Here is a 22,041-nt window from a genome sequence, read left to right as displayed (position 1 = left end):
AATGAGCTTGTTACAAGAAAGCTCATTGTCCCTCACCGTGGCATTACCCTGCTGACAAGGACTTACCTCTGCGAGGGCCGCGTGCCGTCCCTCACTGTTCCTTTACTTTCTCCCGTCAGGCCGTCATGTAAAAGGAGAAGGGACTAGATAGGGAGAGGTTGTTGGCCAAGATGCGGGATAAGAGACAGGAGTTACATTCGCTCTTGATCGGGGAAGTGCTGAAAAAAAATATGCTATGCCAAACAGAGGTATTATGAAAAGGGGGACCGAGTGGGAACCCTACTGGCCAATAGAATAAAAAAGAATTAAGGGTGGAGAGGAGAGTGGCACGCATACAAGGGGAGGAAGGGGACCTTCTGGGAGGCCAGGGTGACATTCCTGAATGTTTTGCATAGTTCTATGAGACCCTGTACGAATGTCCCCTGGAAGAAAGGGTGGGAGCTATACAGGAATACCTGGGGAGACTTCCGATGCCGAGGCTGAAGGAGGGTGAAAGGGCTGCGCTAGAGGTGGAAATTACAAGAAAGGAAGTGCTGGAAGACATAGCCCACCTTAAGCCGGGTAAGGCTCCTGGGGAGGACGGCTATACCTCAGCCTTTTACAGTTTCAGGAACTGCTAGTGGGCCCCATGGCTAGTCTCTTTAACTCGATCTGGGGTGCAGTTGATAACCTACCATCCTTCCTGGAAGCACTTATAGCGGCTATACCTAAACGGGTTGTTGCCGCATTTGGTGCGCGCTGACCAGACAGGATTTATTCGGAACAGGCAGGGTTCAGGCAATCTACGTAAAACCCTAAATATACTACATACCCCGGAAGTGAGAAGAGCAGGGCCGTCTTCTCCCTAGATGCCGAAAAGGCTTTTGCAGGGTGAATTGGGGATTTCTGATGGGAATTTTAGGAAGGATTGGTATGGGGGCCCTTTGGATGGGGTGGGTCGCAGCCCTGTACTTCACTCCACGGGCCAAAGTGGTAGTCAATGGAGGAGTGTCAAGGGGGCGATAAACTTGTATAGCTGTACCAGGCAGGGCTGTGACCTCTCCTCCCTGCTATATGCATTAGTGATGGAACCCTGAGGTAATCGAGCTGCAGAGCAATCCGGAGGTAAAGGGAGTCCACCTAGGGGGAAGGGTGTATAAAGTAAGTGTGTTGGCGGATAACACACTCCTTTACATCACTAAACCAAGGACTTTGGCCCCAGTGCTTTTCCAGGGTCTACGAACATACAGGGAACTATCAGGGTATAAATTCAACCTTGAAAAGTCATTGGTATTTAGGGTGGGAAAGGAGAAGGGAGAGGATGGGGACTTCCTGAGGTACATGGGGTTTAAGACACAAAAGAAGGGATTCCGATACCTGGGGATTGAACTCACAAGAGGGATGGCGGATCTGTTTGACAGGAATTACACCCTGCTCTGGGATAAGGTAAAGCTTGACTTACATTGTTGGGGATGGCTTGATCTTTTATGGGTGGCCCGCCACATCTGTATTAAGATAACAGTCCTTCCTAAGTTTTTGTTTCTCTTCCAGATGCTCCTGATAGTGGTCCCAGCCCCCTTCTTGGCTAAAATTCAGGAGACTGCTATGTTTCCTGTGGGTGGGTGTGAGACCAAGGGTGGCTAACAGAACACAGGTTCTGCCAGCGGACGAAGGAGGGATGGGTTTCCCCGATCTGGTAGCTTATTATAGGGTGGCGCAATTACAGATTATGGTGGACCACTTGGACCAGAGTGCGGGGAAGCAATGGGTCCATATGGATAACCAGGTCCTGATACCGGTTACACTAGGCGAGTGATTTTGTGTCCCACAAAAACATATCCCCGAAGAGTGCTGATGCACCCAATCTTAGCGGCTTTCTCGTCGGTATGGTGGGAGTGGGGAGGCACTCGTTGGCTGTTGACGTGGCCATCGCCACGCAGCTGTATATGGGCACCACCCCTGCGGGATTGGATCGAGGAACCGGCGCGATATCAGGCTTGGTACAAGTCAGGACTGTCAAGGGTGGGGCAGCTGTGGGAGATTGGTACATTCTTACCCCATGCCAGGTTGGAGGAATGCTTGTGGATAGGAAAACTCTCAGTCTTCTGTTATCTGCAGCTCAAGGGTGTGATGACGAGTCCTAGGAGGGGAGAGAACGTTCAGAGGGACCTAACTCCCTTATAAGGGATCTTACTGCAGGACAGTGGCACCAAGGGGCGAATATCGAGGTTACATGCCGAATTGAGGCAGGCGACCTTGCTCATTGTGTACCGGGGAGGGAGAGGTGGGCCAGGGACATGGAAATAGACATCACTGATTAGAAGTGGGTGGCCATTTGTAGGGGGGGGCTAGGAAATCCATGCGGTGCTTGCAATACAGAATGCAGGCCTACAAGATAATTCACTGTTGGCAATACCCGCCGGCAAGGCTTGCTAGGATGTACGCAGGGGGAGACTCGAGATGCTGGTGATGTAGACAGCCGCAGGCCATCTATTACCATATGTGGTGAGGATGTTCCCTCATACAAAGATACTGGACCAAAGTGCTGTCTTGACTTAAGGGCCTTGATGGGATACAACGGGCGTGATCACCAAGTTTACTGTTGTTTGGGGTAGAGGTGGAAAATGAGGATGCAGGTGTGGAGAGCCACATGGTGCGTACTCTGCTGATGGCAGCGTGAAGTTGTGTGGCTCAGCACTGGAAAAGAGGCGGTGCTCCCTTGGACCAGGAGTGGGTGCAGAATACACGGACAATATATGACATGGAATATCTTACACATATGCTCAATGAGACTCACACGAACATAGAGGGCGAATGGCTCCCCTTCTTTACTAAATATGGGTATTGAAATCTTGGGAAAGGGCTAGAGGTCAAAAGAGGTGGGAGGCGGCTGCAACTGTGGTGGTTGTTCTTTTTTTTTCTTCTCTATTTTAGACTATGCATGTGGGGTGGTGGGAGGGAGAAGGAAGGGGAAATTTCAAACACTGACATGATGCAAATGTTAAGTGCAATAGAATACTGGTGATTTGATGGGTTACAAAATAATGATAAAATTTGATTTAAAAAAAAAAAAAGAATACCTATTGCATGTTGCTTTTCCATCTGCAAACGAATGTTGTCATGTTTCTGGTCCTATGGCTATTGTGCATTATTGTACAAATCCTATTATTACCCATAATCATTGATATGTACAGTGCTTTGGATAAAATCACTATAAATATAAAAATAAAATATAATATAATTAAATAAATGCTGTGCTCTATACCAGACAATAATAACAAAACATAATTTTATCTAACCTATTTCCATATGTTGTGTCCACTTGCACAGCACTACGGTAGACAACTATTTCATTGATTTAATGAAGCGCATGTCACTTTTATGTACGCAAACCTATTCTTGCATTTTTACATAAAATCACTGGAGGGTAACAGTTTTGAAGGTATCTGAAAAAATACATGTTGAGTTTGCACCTTGAATTGTCAGTGCAAGCTTTTTTTCATGAAAAATAATTTAAGGGAATAGCCTATAAGCAAATCACCATTGATTGAGCTAAGAACCTCTAACAACTAGTGCCAAGCGTGGACTGCACACCGTTAATTGTTAATGTTGCATGTCTGATTAAAACCTGTTGTATTGCTTTAAGGCCCATAGGGTGCTCAGCCAGGCTACATACATATCTGACTGGTGCGCCAGAAGACCAAGACAAACTAATTTAGGTCGTCAGATTATGTCTCTACACTAGACCAGGATAATGCACCAAACCCCAGGCATGCATGCTTTTTGAAGTGTAGCAGCGGAAGGGTGTACCTCATTCCCAACGGACCTTAGTTAAACACAAGTTCATGCAATGATTCTGTACTGCTGCAATGCCTACATCCGCTTTTTGGCATCATCGTTGAAAATATTTCAGATTTTTTAGGGATTGTGTGTATGAATAGTGTCTAGGGTAAGCTGATGTCTTCTTTGACATGGTGGAAAGGCAATTTCAGCAGCCTGCTCAATCAACAAAACCAAGATGATTGAAATTCAGACAGAACGCCATTCTGGTGGGATCCACTTACTGCTGAACCAGTGATGATATGTACAGGTGCTCTGGGGTTGACGTATGGGGCTTCTGTACTGCCGTTAAAGACCTGCATTTGGATAAGAAGATTGAAACAATTACCTCTTAAACTGCTAACTCTAAATTAAATGTTGCCCAACAGCAAAAGAGAGATTAACAACTAAAAACATAAAGTGTCACCATAATTCTAGATGCACATAATAAAGGTACAATAAGATAAACTATATTTTAACTCACAATACCAATAAAAATATAAAACACACAGTCACATCAGAATGAATGCATTTTCAGGATACTTCATAAACAGGAGAATTTTTTATTTGTCATCAACGGGTAGCAAACAGGACGCCTTAATTCCTCAGACAATGCCTGCCAAAGGAATGAAAACCCTGATTCTGCATTCAAGCACTTTGTTTCAGTAGGTCTCCTAACTACATACAGTAGATGCTCCGCAATCACCTGCTTCCAAGAGTGAGTGCTTTGTTCCAAATAGGAGGGATTGTTTCGTCAAACAACTTTGTACAGAATGGAGCAGTCCTTGAACGCCAATCCTACTGCTAAAGACAGTGTGAAATTCCCAAGATATAGATGTGACGTGCAAAGATGTTAAATCTGCTCCTCCTAGCATCCTATATATATATAATTCCCATAGGATGTCTGTGCATTGGGAAGTGAGCATGTACACAACCACCATTACCCTTAGACCTGCCAAGAATTCTGAGAGACAAAGGAAACATTATCTCTGAAAGTTCTTTTGACCCTCATGAAGAACCTGAGGGCGTCCTCACTTTTTTCCCCTCAGAATCCTCTTCTCAGGTGGCCAGGGAAAGGCCATCGCAATTGGATCCTGATTCTGGGGGAGGATATGTGAGGGAGGATCACCTGGGAGGAGGAGACTTGGGGAGTGGGGAGAGGACGTCCTTAGGTGACATGCGGTAACCCCCATTTCCCTTTCATAGGGAGCCAAATATCCCCCAGAACTTTATAGGGTATAACCAATACTGTACCTAATTTTCTGGAAAACTCTCTCCCAACACACACCAGTCAGGTACTGAGACAAGGAAGAGATAACAGAGTTATACATCCTTCCTTTATTAACTCAGACATACACAAACAACACTCTGGTACTGGCACGAGGAAGAGGGATGCCGAGTACCCAGACCGTTATGCAGTAGAGGAATATTGCCTGCACCTGGGGCCTAGAAGGCGGTATAAATGGCCCGCTCAGCTGAGGAAAGGAGAGAGATTGTCTGTGCAACATCTGCAGGAGAAGCTGGAGGTGAAGGCAGGGAGACACGTGTCCGAAGCGCCAAGGAGGTGCAGAGTCATTGCAGCAAAAGCAGATTGTGGTGGAAGCTTTCGGAAGGTCTCCATTGACAGGGCTGGCCTGTCTACCTCCTAGAGTCAGGGAGACTCCCTCTCTGTTAACTCAAGGCAGCAGACATCCTGGAAGAGGCGTGCTGAGCCGGAAGCGGCGACAGCCACAGAGAGTCTGCCAATGCGGAGAGTAGCACCTGGAAACAACATACCCGGTTAGTCAAGGCGGCCTGAATGACTGGGACGCTGTGGTGCGAGCAGCAAGGTTTATGTAGGTTGGATCGCTCGCGAGTGAGCGACGGGCCGTGTGAGCAGTTGGAATGCCAGTCCAGCTTAAAAAACAGATGATTGAGAGATCACCAGGGGGCGCAGAACAATATGTCTGCCTGAAAATAGGCTCCTTCCCCTGCCAGCAACTTCGAGAAGATATTGCGCATGCCCGAACCAGCCAGCCTTCTGAATTTACCATGGAGAAGCGGTAAATATACTGAGGCACCCCGGGAGAAATCCTGAAAAATTGCGGAGTCGAAACCAGCCGACAAGAGAGCGCAGAAGAGGCCACCCCGCTCCAAGCACACTCAATGCAAGGGTACCTGCAGTCGCATGCGGGATCACTGGAGGCACAGCGAAGTCAGAGATTGTGTCTCCTGTGTGAGGAGGACCCCCGCTGTGATCACACGGAGAGGAGCTGAGCAGCACTACAAAGCCTGACAAGTGTAGAGCTTGGAGAGCCTGGCCTGGCAAGCCACATTCTATGCGAATCATGGGGCCCAGCTGAGCAGTGCGTGAGTGTGGCCCCAAATTCTGTAAAGACCCCGAAAATATAGAGAGGTAAGGGGCCGCACACTGCGACATCCTCCGGCCCCTGACCGCAAGCGCAGCCCCCGACAGTGGCGACACTGCAGCAAGGCATTGCGTGCTAAGGCACATGCGGGCACCTGCGGGGTCTCCGGAGGTGCAAAGGAGAAGGCAGAAATCAGGTCCCTCTTGATGGAGGAACTCCCACTGAGATCAGGCGGGGAGGAGCTGAGCCGCATTGCACAACGCTGCAGCACTAAGGAGTCTGGCAGGAGTGAGGCTCGTTGCACCTGGTCCAGTCAGCCATATTCAATGCGAGGCATAGGGCCCTGCTGAGCGGTGCGGAGGAGGAGCTGGCACAGCGAGCAACAACCCAGCAGTGAGTGCGACCTCACATGGAGTAAAGGCCCCAAAACACAAAGAGCTGCATTGTGACACCCTCCCGCCCCCAACAGCAAGAGCAGCCCCTGTGCGCTAGGGCACCTGCGGGTGCCCACTCAAGGCGCAAAGAAGACAGAGACCATGTTCCGCTGGGAGGGGAACTCCTGCTGAAATCAGGCGGAGAAGAGCTGAGCTGCATTATACAACGCAGCAAGAGCGAGGCCCTGTGAGCCCGGCCCGGCAGACCACATCCAATACGAGGCACAGGGCCCTGCTGACCAGCGCAGAGGAGGATCTGACACCACAAGCGGCGACCCAGCAGTGAGTGCAACCCCACGCTGTGTAAAAGCCCCCAATACATAGAGACAAGGGGCCGCGTACTGTGACATCCTCCCACCCCATCAGTAAGTGCAGCTCCCTGACAGGGCTCTCAGACCATGTGGTACTGCAGCAAGGGACTCCACCAGGGAGAAAGACACAGGCCCAACCAAGAGAAAGCAGTCCACGGGCAGTGGCACTAGACCAACCCCGGAGAGCAGACACTGCCAAGTTTGCAGCCCCGCACCTAAAGAGTAAGGGCAGTAACCCCACTGAGCTGGAGTAGCGTGGGAGGGCTGTGCCACATCCATCACAGCAAAGGCACTGAAAAACAGACAGGCAAGTGATAATGCAGGGGGACTTTGTTCTATATATGTAGATCACAAAAAATCTATGCTGTCCCCCAAGTCTAAGATTCTTGGTCCTACTCGATTGCCTGCGTTCTATCCCTACAACTATAAAAGAAAAAGATACATTCAACTAAGACACAATTGGACCTTGGTGGTTGACTTCTGACCCCCACCCCTGGTGTGTCTTTCTCGGAAGGGGCTCCCCACCCCAGTACACAGTCTAAGCCAGTCGGCTGAATATCTCTACAACTTCTCTTGTCTGTATGGTTCCGTTCAGTCCAATTCATGTATTCAGTCTTTGTTCTCACATGGGAACATCTGGCCCGTGCCCCCCACTACGGCTGTTTTCCTACTCTTGCCCAAGAAAGATGCAGGGCATTCTCTTCTGGGAGGTAGTTTGCCCCACCTTGGGTTTTGGTTCCATTCGCCCCGCCTTGGGTTTGGTTTCTGTTACCCCCACCTTGGGGTCTCAGGTCTCTCACCTCGTCTTTGGATTTGGCTTCTCTCACTCTGCCTTGGGGTCTCTGGTATCACACCCCACCTCGGGGTCTGGTTTCTCTTGCACGTGCCATGAGGTCTAGTTTCTCCCACCTCGCCCTGGGGTGTCTGGTCTCTTACCACACCTTTTTGTTTTCATTGGGCCTCACCGCCGATCCCAGTTCCCCTGAGCCACTGTGTACCTCTGTTCTCTGTGCGGAGCTCTGCTGGAGAGTTGGGGAGTTCGGCCAATGTGGCACCCTCCCTTCTGTGCCTTTTGGGTGTCCTGTATTGGGTGGGGCTGGTGATTCAGTAGTATAGTGAATAGCATGGAATGGGAACTTACCGCCGTTGCCGGCACCTGTAATATCCCGTTAATACCGAGATATCGGGCGCCGGTAACGTTAAGGCAAATTTGCCAGTAACTCGCCGGAATTACCGGCGGGTCCCGGGAAAAATCGTGATAAGGCTCAGTATCTGCAAATAGCACATTTGACATATTATTGTATTGCTTGGAAATATGGGGCTGCATTAACCATATAATGATTTATTCTGCCATGTGAAGCTATAACTACCATAAAATAGAGGTATCTCAGCATATGTGGCTGTATTGGCATATTAAGGCAATGATGCTGGCCTATGTTGGTTCGACTGGATGTACCTCTGTCATATCATGAACCCACCCCTGGAATACCAAGGCTGCAGCCTAGTTAAAACATGGTTGGTAACTAAAGTATTCCTTTGTCCACTTTGATAACTATTCTTTTATTAATTGTAAGCTTATTTAAGTTGTTTGTATATCCACAGCCTCACTACGAATCAGGTTAAAAGTCATATGGCATCGCTTCCCTGGATGACACTTCTGCTACCCATGACATTCTAATTAATGAATGTCTCTGATTATGAGATTGACAGTAGTGATAATTCCAGCGGTATTTGCAAATTTCCACTGGGTTTACCATGCACTGAATTCTTGTTTTGGAGGAATACCTCTGGTGGCATTCGTTTGGGATACAGCCACTGGTTAAGTGCTCTGGTGGATTTTCTGCAAGGTCTGCCTATTTTTACTGCCACCTAAAAGCTTGAGGCAAACATCTTAACACGATGCCATAAACAAATGCATGTTTTTACTATAGAGAAGGGAAGTGCAGGTTTTTCCTTTCAACATAGTAAAACAAGATTACACAGAGCATAGTAAAGGGCTGCAGATGTGGGACTCTTTAAAGATTCCCTCTTACCACCATACCCATGTTAAGCATACAAAGGTCAGTATTGACCCATGTATACAATACAAAATATTTGCAATAGTGGTACAAAACAATACTGTACATCATCCAATTCCACCACACTGAAGGTGGGAATGGGTAGAAACAAAAGTTAGAACAATAGCCCTTATGGTTCCCACTGGAGAAGTTTGTATTGCTGGAATACCATCCGTGGTAATCCACAAATACTACCTCCACAAGTGGTACCGTCTGCTCTGACTTGGGTGGATTTTCAGAAATGCCACCAGTGAAGGTGGTATTTCTGCAAAACAAATCTGCCCAATCATAATGAGTACCTTGCAACCAAATGTTTTTTTTTGTTTTGAGGATTAATTAATAGCACAGAGTGTGATTTTGACAGACGATGAAGGCAAACTAAATGCATGCTAAAGCCCCCATCTTAGAGCAAAAGCTAAGGAAAGCACTACAGAGGTATGAACAAGTCTGCCAAAGAGATACTATTGGGAAAAATACCTTTCCTCAGACCCACCTCATAGCAAAGGTGGCGTAACCAGCAAATCCAGACAGTTTGTAGGACTATTGCACATTGATTAAGCTCTGCCCACACACACTGCCCCATGCCATGCCTGCTTACCTGGTAATCGTATATCGGCCAGAGTCTCTCGTAAGAATGCTCGTGGGCCCAAAGCTCGAGATCCACACCTGCAGGGTGAGAAGACCCATATCTCTCAGATTACCTCATACTCAACTGAAATCGCGCCAGGGAGGCTGACAATCCCCTCAAATCTGAGAGGCAAAGCTTGGGGGGTTCTGTTCACAGAAATACAAATTTTGTTTATAAACTGCAAACCTGGAAAACACGCTGGAGAGGGGAAATGAGGTCCAGGACTCTGTAGAGGGGCAGAGCAGACATATAGATGCACATTGCAAATGAAGGCTTTCCTATGGAAGTGCTGAAGGAGCACAGAAGGAAGAAGAAGGAACGGGGCACTAGAGTTGCCAGGTGTTACCGTATTTGTAGAACAGGTCCTCTAGACCATATTGACCTTGAATCCCGCGGCGAACCTGAGGGGCAGAGAAAATGGATAAGGATTGCTGATCAGTTTCTCCATTGATGTGCTTAGAATTAGTCTCCTGCCTTCCTCCTCTCACACTCTCAGACTATGGACCTTATTACGAGTCTGGCAGTGCCACTAGTGCCGGGATACCACCTCGGAACCAGAGCTAAATTCTCCTGCTTCTGAGGTGATGTAAACCCCATTACGGGGTCCAATAGGGCTCTATTGGGGATTAGTGAAATTCCAGCAGTGGTAATCCCGCTACTAAAGTGGAGGGAAACCTCTAGCCAAATGCTGGAGATATTTCCTCCACTTTCCCTTCCAAACTAAACAAAGGCGGTGCGGTAAAGCTCACAGTCATTCAGTTACCACCATTTTTTACTGCACTGTCATACTCGTAATGAGGCCATAGCCCAGTTCCGCTCTATCAGATAAAGAAGCAAGGTGGCAAAATAGTCAAACTCACAAATCAAACAATGAACAGGATTGCCAATATGTATTTCAAAACCTCATACTTTATTTGCAAATCGTTTTGTACAACTTCATGAGAACAAATGGTGCATTGAATGCATATACACATTAGCTGTGCTGTGTTTAAACAGTCCACTTGCCATGCAGAATATTTTGTGACAAAGCTTTCCCCTTCTTCAGGTAATGATAAAAAATAAAAACATTAAAAAACTCAAGTAACTTCTGTTTCGGGAGAACATCGGCATCAATGTGGAATGCCACCACTGTTGGGTTCTCACATGTACCCGTAGCATGAGGGCCTGGAGCAATTAGACACGGAGCCATGAGTGCATGTGACTTCTCTTTATTTTAACAAGCCGGCAACTGCCGGAAACCCCAGCCCACCCCTCCCTAGCCCTCGTGTCATTTCCCGTCTGTTCCGCTCAGGCATAAACCATGACCCGCCCACATAACGATGGGGAACGTGCGGACATCTCCCCCTTTTTAACCTACTAGTAGTTATTGGTGCAGATTTACCCCATTTCTTTAATGAGGCGGAGTGGCTTCATGCGGCTTCTCTGAGGTCGCCTGGAACTTCTTGGCGTTGTCCACGCGTTTGCTAGCGGCTCCGCGTTTGGCCACCTTCCGACTCCTCTCCATCTCCTTGATAGGGTGCGTCCCGCTGTCTTTCCTCTTCACTGTCATTGTTCATTTCCCAGGCCGTTCCCTGGTTAGGGATCACTCGTTTGAAGTGAGATGCGTTTCACGTTATTCATGAGCAGTCGTTCCCTTGTGCGATTACCATCGTACCTTTCTTATGTGTCACGATGAGGGGGGTGGGAGCAAAGGTGGCATCTTCTTTCCTGTTTTTCGGATGTCGAAGCCATACCTCATCCCCTGGCTGCATGGGGGTCTCTCAGGCTCGCCTCTTACGATCTGCAGCCTCCTCCATCTTTGCCTTTGCTGTTTCGTCCTTGTCCTTAGCTTCTCGTTCCAAGGTCGTCGGTTCTGGGGCCTAGGATCTTCAGGTAGCCTCGTCCTGACCGGTCTTCAGAACATCAGGTCCGCAGTGCATATCCCTGTCATGCTGTGAGGCGTGTGCCTGTATTCCCTCAGCAGTTGATTGATGGCCTGCTCGAATGGCTTGTTCTGAATGTTGGCGATTTGGAGTGTCCGTTGGCCATAAATCTCTCGACCATGTCGTTTGCTTGTGGCCTGCGCGGTGTAAACTTGCGGTGTTGAAAGCCCATGTACTTGGCAAAGTTGTGGAAGTCCTGACTTGCAAACGTAGGGCCATTGTTGGACTTTATGATTTTGGGGACTCCATAAGCGGACAACATTCGGTCCAGGACTGGGATAACGCTGGAGGTTGAGCCGCTTTCCACTATCTGCGCATCCGGGAATCATGAGTGTTCATCCATGAGGACAACTACGTGCGTTCCATCTCTTAGGGGTCCGAAGAGGTCCACAGCAAGTTCTTCCTATACCTGTTTTGGCAGGGCGACATTTGCAGCGGGGTTGGGTGTGGAGGTGGTGCTACTTGCGTACAGATGTGACACCCCCCCACTATGTTTTCTACTATCCTGTCAAGTTGCGAGAACCATACTTTTTGTCGAAGGAGGTGCTTTGTTGCTACCACTCCTCTGTGTCCTTCATGAGCTAGATGTACTGTCTGTTCCCAGAGATCCATCAGGATGGCATCCTTTCAGCACTATGTGGTCCTCCACCATGGTCAGTTTATCTCGCACCTGGTCGAGCCATTTGACATCTTCTCGTATCGTCTCCGATTCTGCTCTTGCCTGTTGTCTCATGAACAAGTTCTTATTCGTTTGTAGGCAGTGTCTCACGATCCTGAAGGCCGGGTCTCGCTCTGACTGTGCGGCCAGTTCTGGCCATCCTATTGGTAGTGTTTGTAGGTGGTGTATCACGTAGTTTATGTATGCGTCTGCTATGGAGGGCCGTGACTCGGCTGATTCCGTGGGGTGGCGCGACAGGTAGTTCGCTGGGTTCTCTTCTTTTCCAGGGCGGTGTTTCACTGTGAATTTGTAGCCCTGTAGCCGTAGGCCCCATCTGGCTATTCTCGGGGGCATCTGTGCTTTTGGATCGTCGTAGATGATCAGCAGTGCCTGGTGATCCGTTACTATCGTGAATTCCTTGCCGAACAGGAACAAGTGGAAATATTCACATGCCCATACTACTGCCAGGCTCTCCTTCTCTGCCTGGGAGGAGGCCTGCTCCGTGGCAATGAGGCTCTTGCTGGCGTATGCCACGATGTAAATATTGAGCGGTGAGTCTTTTTGGGTGAGGATTGCTCCAAATCCCACTGGGCTAGCGTCAATGATGACTTCGGTGTCCCTCCGGGCGTGTGATATGGCATCTCGAATCTTTTCAAATGCCGTCTGACACTCTGTAGACCAGAGGAATGGTGTGTCTTTGCAGGTGAGCAGGCGCAGAGGACTGCTAATGGTGGCATAGTCCTTCAGATATCTGGAGCAATAGCTGGCCAGGCCTAGAAACAATCGTAAATCTGTTATGGATTTGGGGGGCGGGGCTGTGTTCAGGGCTTTGGCTTTTTCGGGGTCTGGTCGCATCCCTTTTTCTGAAAAGATGTGACCGAAAAATCTTAACGCTCCTTTTGAAAATTCACATTTGGCTTTATTTAACGTGAGTCCTGCGTCCTCTAGGGCCTGACAGACCCTGTGTAGGGCTCTGTCATGCTCTTCCTGTGTCTTTCCATATACTAGTACATCGTCCGAATAATTCAAGCAATTTGGGACGTGCCTGATCACTCTGTGTATCTCCTCTTGGAAAATTTCAGCTGCCGAAGAAATACCGAAACGGAGCCTTTTGTACTAGAAGAGGCCGAGGTGGATTAGAAAAGTGGTGCTGTACCTCGATTCTAGGGCTATCTCAATTTGGTGATATCCTTTCGTTAAGTCTAATTTTGAGAAAATGTTTGCCCGGTGGAGGAGGTGGATCATGTCCGTTATTCTGGGTGCCTGGTGTCTCTCTCCCTCAATGGCTACGTTGGCTCTGCGCATGTCGACACACAGGCGTATGGATCCGTCCGGCGATTTCTTGGGGACGGGGATGATGGGCGAAACCCAGGGGGTGGGACCTGAGATGGGCTCAATTACGTTCATTTTGATGAGTTTATCCAATTCCTCCTCTACCTGTCTTTGGATGTTGATCGGTATGCCATGATAGTGTTGGGCTACCGGTTTGACGAGTGGGTTGATGTGCAGGTGCACCTTCCTGTTTTTCAATTTGCCGAGACCTCTGAACAATTTGGGGAAGGTTTGTTCAATGACTTCGTGCTTGGCAAAGTATTTGTGTGCCATCAGTTGATACAATATGTGCACCAAACCCATGTCCACCGCTGTCCGAAAACACAGGATGCATCCGCTGTGGGCTTCCGTCTTTAGGATATGCAGGGGAATTTTTGCCGTGTGTTCCTTGTGGGTGCACCATGCCGTGATCATGCCCTTGCATGGTAGTGGGGTAGTTGTCCCGTATGGGTAAATGTCTACCGTGGTCTTCTTAATTTTCGGCGGAGGCGTGATTGACTCGTATGCTTGTTCACTAATCATGTTGACCGTTGCTCCTGTGTCAATTAGAAACTCTAACGGAGTGTTATTTACATATAATGTGAGGATTGGGCTATGTTGGGTGGCCATGGTCTTCTGACGATGGGGTTCCACTACTGGTGGGGATCGCATTTCGATCTATCTAACGAACCGCCTTCTTTGAGAGCGTCTGTTTCCTTCATGTGGTCGCCTGTCCTCTCGTTGGTATGAACCCCTTCGTTCTCTGTCTTCTCTGCGAGGTGTTGTGTGTTCACTCTCCCCTCTCGTGTTGGGAGGACTTTGTAGGGTTGTTCTTCACCTCTCTTGGGTACGTTGCCTGTTTGCAAGCGGTCCTGGCGCATTTTTACACATTGCTCTGTAATGATCCATTCCCCCACATGAGGCACATTGTTGTCCTAAAGCGGGGCATTCACCCATGTGAGGGTATTCATACCCACATCTGTAGCATGTGGCTTTGGGGCGTTTTCCTCCTTGGCTGGGAGTTGCATAGAGTTTGTTGATGACATCCGGATTGTTTGTTGATTGTTGTATAGTGACTTTGCCTAGATTGTCAAGTTGCGACTCCACCGCCGCTTCCATGCGGGCCAGCGCTAGAATTTCTTCTAAGGACTTCTGTTTTAGCAGCAGTTGTTTGCGGAATGGCTGGGAGAAACATCCGGCGATTACTTGTGATCTGAGCGCTTCTTAATTGGAGTATCTGTGGAATTCACAATGTTTCAGTTTAATTCGGAGGCGCATAACGAAGTTGTCCATAGATTCACCCTTCTCTTGCTTCGTGGTATGAAACATGTGGCGCTCATAATCGATGTTGGTGTGCGGTGCAAAGTATTGCAAGAATTTGGCATGGAGTTCTCCATATGTTACAGTTTCAACGTTTAACAGTTCGCCCTCTATGTCTCCTACTGCCGGCCCCACCGCCATAAAAAGTGTGTTCTTGAGCCTTTCATCGTCCTTTAGGCTATGGCTCCGACATAGAATTTAATGTCTCTGAGCCATGTGCCCCAGCGAGGTCCTAGATTTGATGTGTCCCTTATTTCAAATGGGCTCGGCATGTGCATGACCTGTAACGTGCCGCTCGCCGTCTGTGTAGATTGACCATCTCCTTGTGTGTTATCTGCACTCCCTGAGGATGATGTGGTTGCTAATGCTGGATATGACATCTTAGTGTGTGATCCCTTGGAATCTCGTTATGGTTTATGGACTTTGTTTTCCTTATTGTGCTCCTTTTTGTCTTCACAGGTATTTCTTCTCACCCACTGTTCAGGTGTGTACCCTCCAATTTAGATGAGTGGGGGTTGCCCTTGTGGCGATGGCAGTATCTCCCAGGGTGCTTACCCTCTTGTCTTGTCTCCGTGTAAGGACAGTGACTGAACTGCGCTTCCCTGTCTTCAAAGCAGGTTGTATCGAACACGGACAGCCGTTGAGCGTGGTCTGGGTGCAGTGTTATACGTCCGCGTATCTCCGCGGGCTGTAATTCCCTGTCGCCGCTGACCTTGAGTTTCAGCGTTGTGTGCCGGTGTGTGTATGTCCTTCCGACGTGGCCGGGCTTCCTGCCATGCGAGTGCGTCTGAGCCGGTTTGTGTGGAGCAGCGCCGGCGTTCCGCGGGCACTGCTTGTGTCCTGGCTTTGCAATGAAGGAGGCGCGCTGACGCGCTGAACTGCCTAACGGCAGACCTCTCGCTGGCGCGGGCGGGTTACTCGCCGTTCGTCACCATTGTTGGGTCCTCACATGGGCCCCTAGCATGAGGGCCTGGAGCAATTAGACACGGAGCCATGAGTGCATGTGACTTCTCTTTATTTTAACAAGCCGGCAACTGCTGGAAACCCCAGCCCACCCCTCCCTAGCCCTCGCGTCATTTCCCGTCTGTTCTGCTCGGGCCTAAACCATGACCCGCCCACATAACGATGGGGAACGTGCAGACAACCGCCACTTTTGGAATATGATGTTATCAACCCATTTTGCACTCATATTATAACATTATCTTGACGCGACACTCAAGATATATAATTCAGCTCAAACTGCCAGGCCGCTAGTATTATTATAGCAAACCCAATGTCTTGTGGAACTTGTGATGCATTCCTTATTCTTAGCCTTTTGTCCATTCTACATGTAAAATACGAGTGTTGACATAAATATTGGTGTGACTTCTTTTTTTAAAATTTTCGTGTGTGATATTAAGTAGTGAAAACATATTATCACCGGGGAAAAAGGCACCAGCCAATCATGACCTGTTGGAAGCAGGGTGACTCTAATGATCCAAGCCCGCGTTCTATCCCGTGGCCGGCACATTTCTACCTGAGTCCCTGCCACTCCTCCTGTGACGATGCGCTTGTTGCCTCCTACGCTGTTAGGGAGATTTCTCACATAAGTGCTAAAATCCCTCTACCTTAGAGCCCTCCAGCTCTTTTGCTATATTTTTGGGCTTTGAACTTTTCATTTTCAATGTGTTTTACTTTTCTGCTCATGGGCTATGGAGTCTTACCCACTCCAGAGGCATCATCTTTTTACTGTGTGTCACACAGCACCTTTAGTGCAGTGACACAGGGTTGTCTTTTTTCAGACTTCCCACTTTAAACTCCATTTTCTGTGACTGACTACTGTCTCCCAGAACCAGTGGTCGAAGTGAGCGGGAGCGGTGCTCCTCTACTTAAGTTTTACAGCTCCTATACTTATATTTTAAAAAGAAACCGTTCCGGAACGGTTTCTTTTTAAAATAACAGTGTAGGAAGCAGTTGAAACTTGCACTTTCACAGCACTGAACATTCCTTTAAGCAGCAGGCAAATGTGTTTGGGGGTTTGTATTGTGTGTGGGAGGGGGCAAGGCAATGGGGTTTGTGAGAAGCGGGGCAGGTCAGCAGGGAACATAGTTCCACTGCTTCTTTTCTTACACTTCGACCACTGCCAAGAACCTGTAAAGTTGCTATTGACTTTATTAGTATTTTTAAATTTACAGACCCAGTACAAACTATCTTCCAATAGAGTACTGGAGGGGTTAATAGTTATCCCCTTTTGTCTGATTCTCGTGGGACATTAGTATGTCCCCCTTTCTCTAAGATTTGGCTGGTGGCAGTGGTATCTACCATTTTCATTCTACCGTGGACTATGAAAATAGCCTTGGTACCGTTAGAGGCTATGGTGGTAGCCGCAAACTCATACCCGGTAATCAACTTTTAATTTAACTTGGTTCCGGTCGAGTTGTTTTTCCATATCTTTTTGTAAAGGTCTTTCTAGTGTTTTACTCTGCGCGCCAAACCAGGTTTGGTTCCTTTGTTCGCCGTCCTTTGGAAGCCCTCCTTAGGCACCTGAGCGTCTGGGGGGGTGCAGGATGTGAAGGAGGGGTTTGAGGACCCCTGCACAGGGTCTCCTTGGAGACCCAAGTCGCACTCTTGTTTGATTGGCTAGGTGGCTGTCCTGCTAGGACAGCCACCCTGCTGTGTGATTTACAGCCAGGCTGTGTGAATGGGGGATTTGGTGCATAAAAAGCCAGTCTGTGGGACTGGAAGGCAGAGTTGCCACTGGAACGAGAGAACCAACGAGAAGCTGAAGGAAGACGACTGCTGCAACTACTGGACAACCGGTGAAGCCCTAATCGCCTGAAACTTTGATGACCGAGGAGATCCGCAAGGAATCTTCTTCCCTTGAGCCTGGTGGGAACAACCAGCTCGCCAAACGCCAGACACCAGTCCTCATCCTGGTCGAATTTGCTGTGCATCGTTACAGTAGATCGGATAGCCAGTAGGAAGAGAACCAGTTTGGGATTTAAGGAGTGCATCTTTTATTTGTCATTTTGCTCCGCTGCTGGCTTCTTCCCTGGACAGTGCAGGACCGTCCAGCCGTCCTACTTCTTGTCACCACGACTGAAGCTTCAGGAACCGTGAGCCTGCAGGAACTGCCAGGAACAACTGCCTAAGCTACAGCAATCTTCTGCTTTTAAGGTACTATGCAAATTTGGTTGTTCGTTCCGTCCGACCGTGGTGAAAGTGCGGGAAACCTTTCGCCTCTCTGAAGGCTTGTCCTTCTCTTCTCCTTTAAATACGTTTTCTTCTGACCAACTTCGTTTTGAACTCTTGGCAAAGACTTAACCGTTAACTACTTTGAACTGTGTGATCCTCTGCAAAGACTCTGAACCATTAACATTGGCCCAGACCTATTGACTTGAATCCTAGTTGTAGTAGCCTTTTCTAGATTGCCCTGCCTATGACTTGTTGGTGCTGTTGATTTTCGATAACCTTGTCTTTCCTCCCCTTTTAAATTGCTGGAATGCCATTTTGCTCACACTTCATTTTGAGCTTAACTTGTCCAGAATTGATCGGGTGGTGTTGTAGTGTATTAAGACTGTGATTTTCTGCTGCTTGATGATAGTGAACTGTTTTATAACTGATGGTGTAAATAAATGTATATTCTTTTACTCAGAAACCTTGAGTCAGTGTTTGTTTGAATCATAGCAATGCTGTCCTTTGTGTAACTATTGATACTGCTCACTTTACTCTTGAGATAAGTCTGGCTGCTCAGCAATCGCTACCACTTTACTGTGTAGTACAGGCTTGTACCAAAGGTGAATTTGTACTGTCACTTGTAGTCCTAATTGTGTGTGGTGTTCCCAAAGGGTAATGCATATGATTCTGCCTAACATCCGCCATCCACTCCCTCCTAAATCTCCCCCCTGCCCTCTCCTTCCTAAAACTTCCCTCCTAACACACCCCCTGCCCTACACTTACCTTCACTGCGGGTCTCTGCTCACCAGCTCCATTGGACTCCACTTCCAGCAAGTCATTTGCAAAGTCCATCTTCTATTTCGATGACTCCCTCCACTGCTAATACCACACATGGTGCAGGGCAGTTAAAAAAAACACTAACTTGCTATTAGAACCTCAGAGCTTAGCCCCACGGTGCTAATATCAATAACACCTGTGCTAGTGGACTGGATCGGCCTATTAATGACAGTGTGTCCCAGCGTTAAGGCCCTTTCTTCGCCTTGGACTATAATGGGCCCAGGCAATTACTGGCCAATAATAAAATTATCCAGTGCTCTGTTGCTTCCTTATCTAGGTTTGCACTACATAAGCCGAAATACAAAATGCAAACTGAAGAGAGGGTCCCAGGAATGCCCCTCCTCACCCCCATGAATATGACAGGCCAAAGAGCCAGGAACGCTCAAAGTCACACAACCTTTTTCAGACAAACCCCCAATGCACCACTGGCTGGTACGTATGCAGAAAGGTATCCCCTCAGACAGCGATTCCAATCATACCCAGTGCAGATCCTTCCAGATCCAGTGAATCTAATGGAGATCATGAACCCAAATACTATAATGGACTGCACGATGAAGCGCCAAGAAGCCACTGTAATGATGTCACTAGGGACACCACGACGTAGCAGCGCTATTCAGGAAGCACACTCGCAGCCCAGCACCGCATTACACAAACACACATTCAAATACACGAAGAACATGCTTACACAGTTCTGTAGATGGATACATATACATACTGTCAAAGCTTTTATAATTTTTCTCATCAGCCAAAATGCAACGCTGAAACGTATGGCAACAAGAGATCCTGAGCAAGCTTGCAGATGCTCATGGCATTTAAATCTATGGAACTACAGGAGTATATATGGAGCCTGGTAGGACCAGGTATGACTTACTTATAGGTAACATAGCACAGTAAGAAGATGTAGAAATCACATTATAAGTCTAAAGAAAATTACAGAAGGCCTCAACCCCCAGAACACGAGACAAGAGGAGCAGGCACAGGCTGCACAAAGCGCAGATAGAGCTTGCAGCCAAGGTCAGAGATAAACTGTCTTGCGGAGCAGAGTATTTGGGAGGATCGAGATAGTGCTGTATGATCCCTGTTGGCTTTTTGTAATAAACGACAGTTGAACTTGCCCTTGGCTGAGTCCTCCGTTATTCTGGGGTGAGGGTTGTTGGGCCCTCAAGGGAGCGAACCCCAGACCTCTAGTCCGCACCAACAAGCCGACTCTCCCGCTGCAGATGTGATGGTTCAGCTATGCTAGTCCAGCACAAAACCGACTCTCCTGCCGCAGAGCCTGGAGGGCTGTGGGACGCCTCGCAAGTTTCGAGAAAACAGGGAAAGCACACACTGTGTAAAGGCCGTCAGGAGCCAACCTGGGAAATATCGTACCCGCGGTCCGTGAGGAGTCCTGCAGCCCAGACAGGTGGCGTGGCAGCTGAATGGCATCAGCAGATCACAGAGTGCAAGTATTTACTCCGTCACACAGCAACTAAAGCGAACAGGAAAGTAAAGGGGGGTGCGAGGGTGGTATTGAGTATTGTTGAGTACCTTTGGAGTAATGTGGAGTATCATCTAGTAGTGTGTAGCTTTGTCAAGTTTAGTAGGGACATGAGCGGTGGTAGATGTGATTTTTGTGGTTAGGGCACAGATTATAGAAGTTATGTAAATATTGGATTTCCTGTGGGTTGGCATTTTAGCTCGGGTCATAGATGATGGTATCCCCGTAAGGTTTAGCAAAGGGAGCTGGCCTAGATTGCAGAAGGTGATTTGGCTGGTTAAGTCTCGCAGAGGCAGTTATCTACAAGGCGACGCTGTAGGTATAAATCTAACACAAGAAAATAGTGGAATACTCTGCTAGGAGGCAGGAAGACAGCTGTGGGTTTATATTGGGTTTGTGTGTATTTTTGAGTAACAAGATTCTAGCATTGTGCGCATTCTAAGTGATTCTTAGCACTACCTTACTTAGTGAATTGGTGCTGTCACCCGTAGGCTTGCACATAAGATTTGGACAAGGCAAGGTGGTGTGGAATTGGTGTTGAGAAACTTGAAATTGGCAGAGGAGGTTATCCTGTGGCAGTGCAGGAGCATGCCTGACAGGTTGTTGTGGAGCCAGAGAGGTTCAAAGAAAATTGATAGAATTACCATTGCACTGTATTTTTTCCCTAACAGCGGAGTGTCGAAAACCTTGACTTGAGGACAAGTAAGAATTAACGCAATATATAAAGGGAAGTGCAGGGGTGACGCCCCTACTGCACCTATGTAAGACTCTTCTGTCCTGTAAGGACAAGATTTGTAAATATAGCTCGAGCACCTTTACCGGCGCCATTAACCCCTTACCGCCCTCCTCGTAATGAGGCCCAATGTCTTCCTACCATATGTTAGATGTTAGTGGGATGTTGTGCGTAAACTGTGGGTACATTAGGACCAAAGATACATGCACCTGAGAAAATGGCTGGTGTTTTTGTAATGAAGGATATCACTGTCAAGGATCTAATGAAATTGATATTTCTGAAGAATGTGATTCAGGATGTTCAGACATTGAGACATGGGGTGTTGAGTAAAGTAAAGGGTTGAATAAAGCTCTTGGCTTAGGCCAAAAGGAGGGTTTGTTAAACCGTAATCATATAGTGCCTCCTTATTATGAATATTGGCCTAAGCCCATTCGCGTTATGCAGAAAACCGTGTTCGCAAAGTTCCGATTTGGGTTAACCTAGCCACCATATTAAGACTCATCCGCCATTTTGATTTCAACTCATGTTCCATGTTCTAAAATGGTCAATGTTTAGGTTGACCGAGAGCCGACTGTTTACCCTATGTAAAGAAACCTTGCGCTTCATACGAAGTGCCATTCAAGTGTTGTCTGCGCTCACAAGCCTCATCCTCATATAAACACCGGAACAATGAAGCGTAAACTTCGATCGTATGCTTTAGCTAAACTGTGTTGTAGTAACTCTTGGAATAAAGCTTACCCTGGATCCGAGAACCTACAGCATCATTGTATTTTCATGGACATGTAAACTTGTTTAATCCTTTGCAAAACATTGTAACATTTGTCATGTGAACTAGACACAAACGAGCCCGCAAATTATTAACTTGGAGAGAGGCTTGACAATATTACAAAAATAGTATAAATATGTCTGTGCTTAGATGTCCAGCACTCTCACTCCTCACTGGGTCTGCTGGTACACACTGCAAGGTGTTGGGAGCCAGATAGCTATCTGTTTTGCTTTGTAAACTGTACAGTATTAAAAGATATTTGTATCTTTTCAGCCCGTGATT

At 47.7% G+C, this 22,041-nt stretch overlaps 2 protein-coding genes across 6 annotated transcripts in view; one reads left to right on the top strand and one right to left on the bottom strand.

Annotated features, from left to right (window-relative positions):
- LOC138566665 (uncharacterized) overlaps positions 1-22,041 on the top strand; it is a 508,561-nt gene that overhangs the window by 211,708 nt on the left and 274,812 nt on the right. The window lies entirely within an intron of this gene.
- Positions 1-22,041, bottom strand: part of ACP7 (acid phosphatase 7, tartrate resistant (putative)) — a 282,088-nt gene that overhangs the window by 84,931 nt on the left and 175,116 nt on the right. For all 5 annotated transcript variants that reach the window (XM_069644229.1, XM_069644231.1, XM_069644232.1 and 2 more), the window contains 3 exons: positions 9,923-9,977; positions 9,547-9,614; positions 4,044-4,115 (listed from right to left, as the gene is read on the bottom strand). In XM_069644229.1, the coding sequence (XP_069500330.1) occupies positions 4,044-4,115; positions 9,547-9,614; positions 9,923-9,977 (195 nt within the window). The remainder of the gene's footprint in view (positions 1-4,043; positions 4,116-9,546; positions 9,615-9,922; positions 9,978-22,041) is intronic.

The sequence above is a fragment of the Ambystoma mexicanum genome, chromosome 2p, assembly GCF_040938575.1.
Source record: "Ambystoma mexicanum isolate Mex_15411 chromosome 2p, UKY_AmexF1_1, whole genome shotgun sequence".
NCBI lineage: Eukaryota > Metazoa > Chordata > Amphibia > Caudata > Ambystomatidae > Ambystoma > Ambystoma mexicanum.
This window is presented reverse-complemented; position numbering and strand designations above follow the sequence as displayed.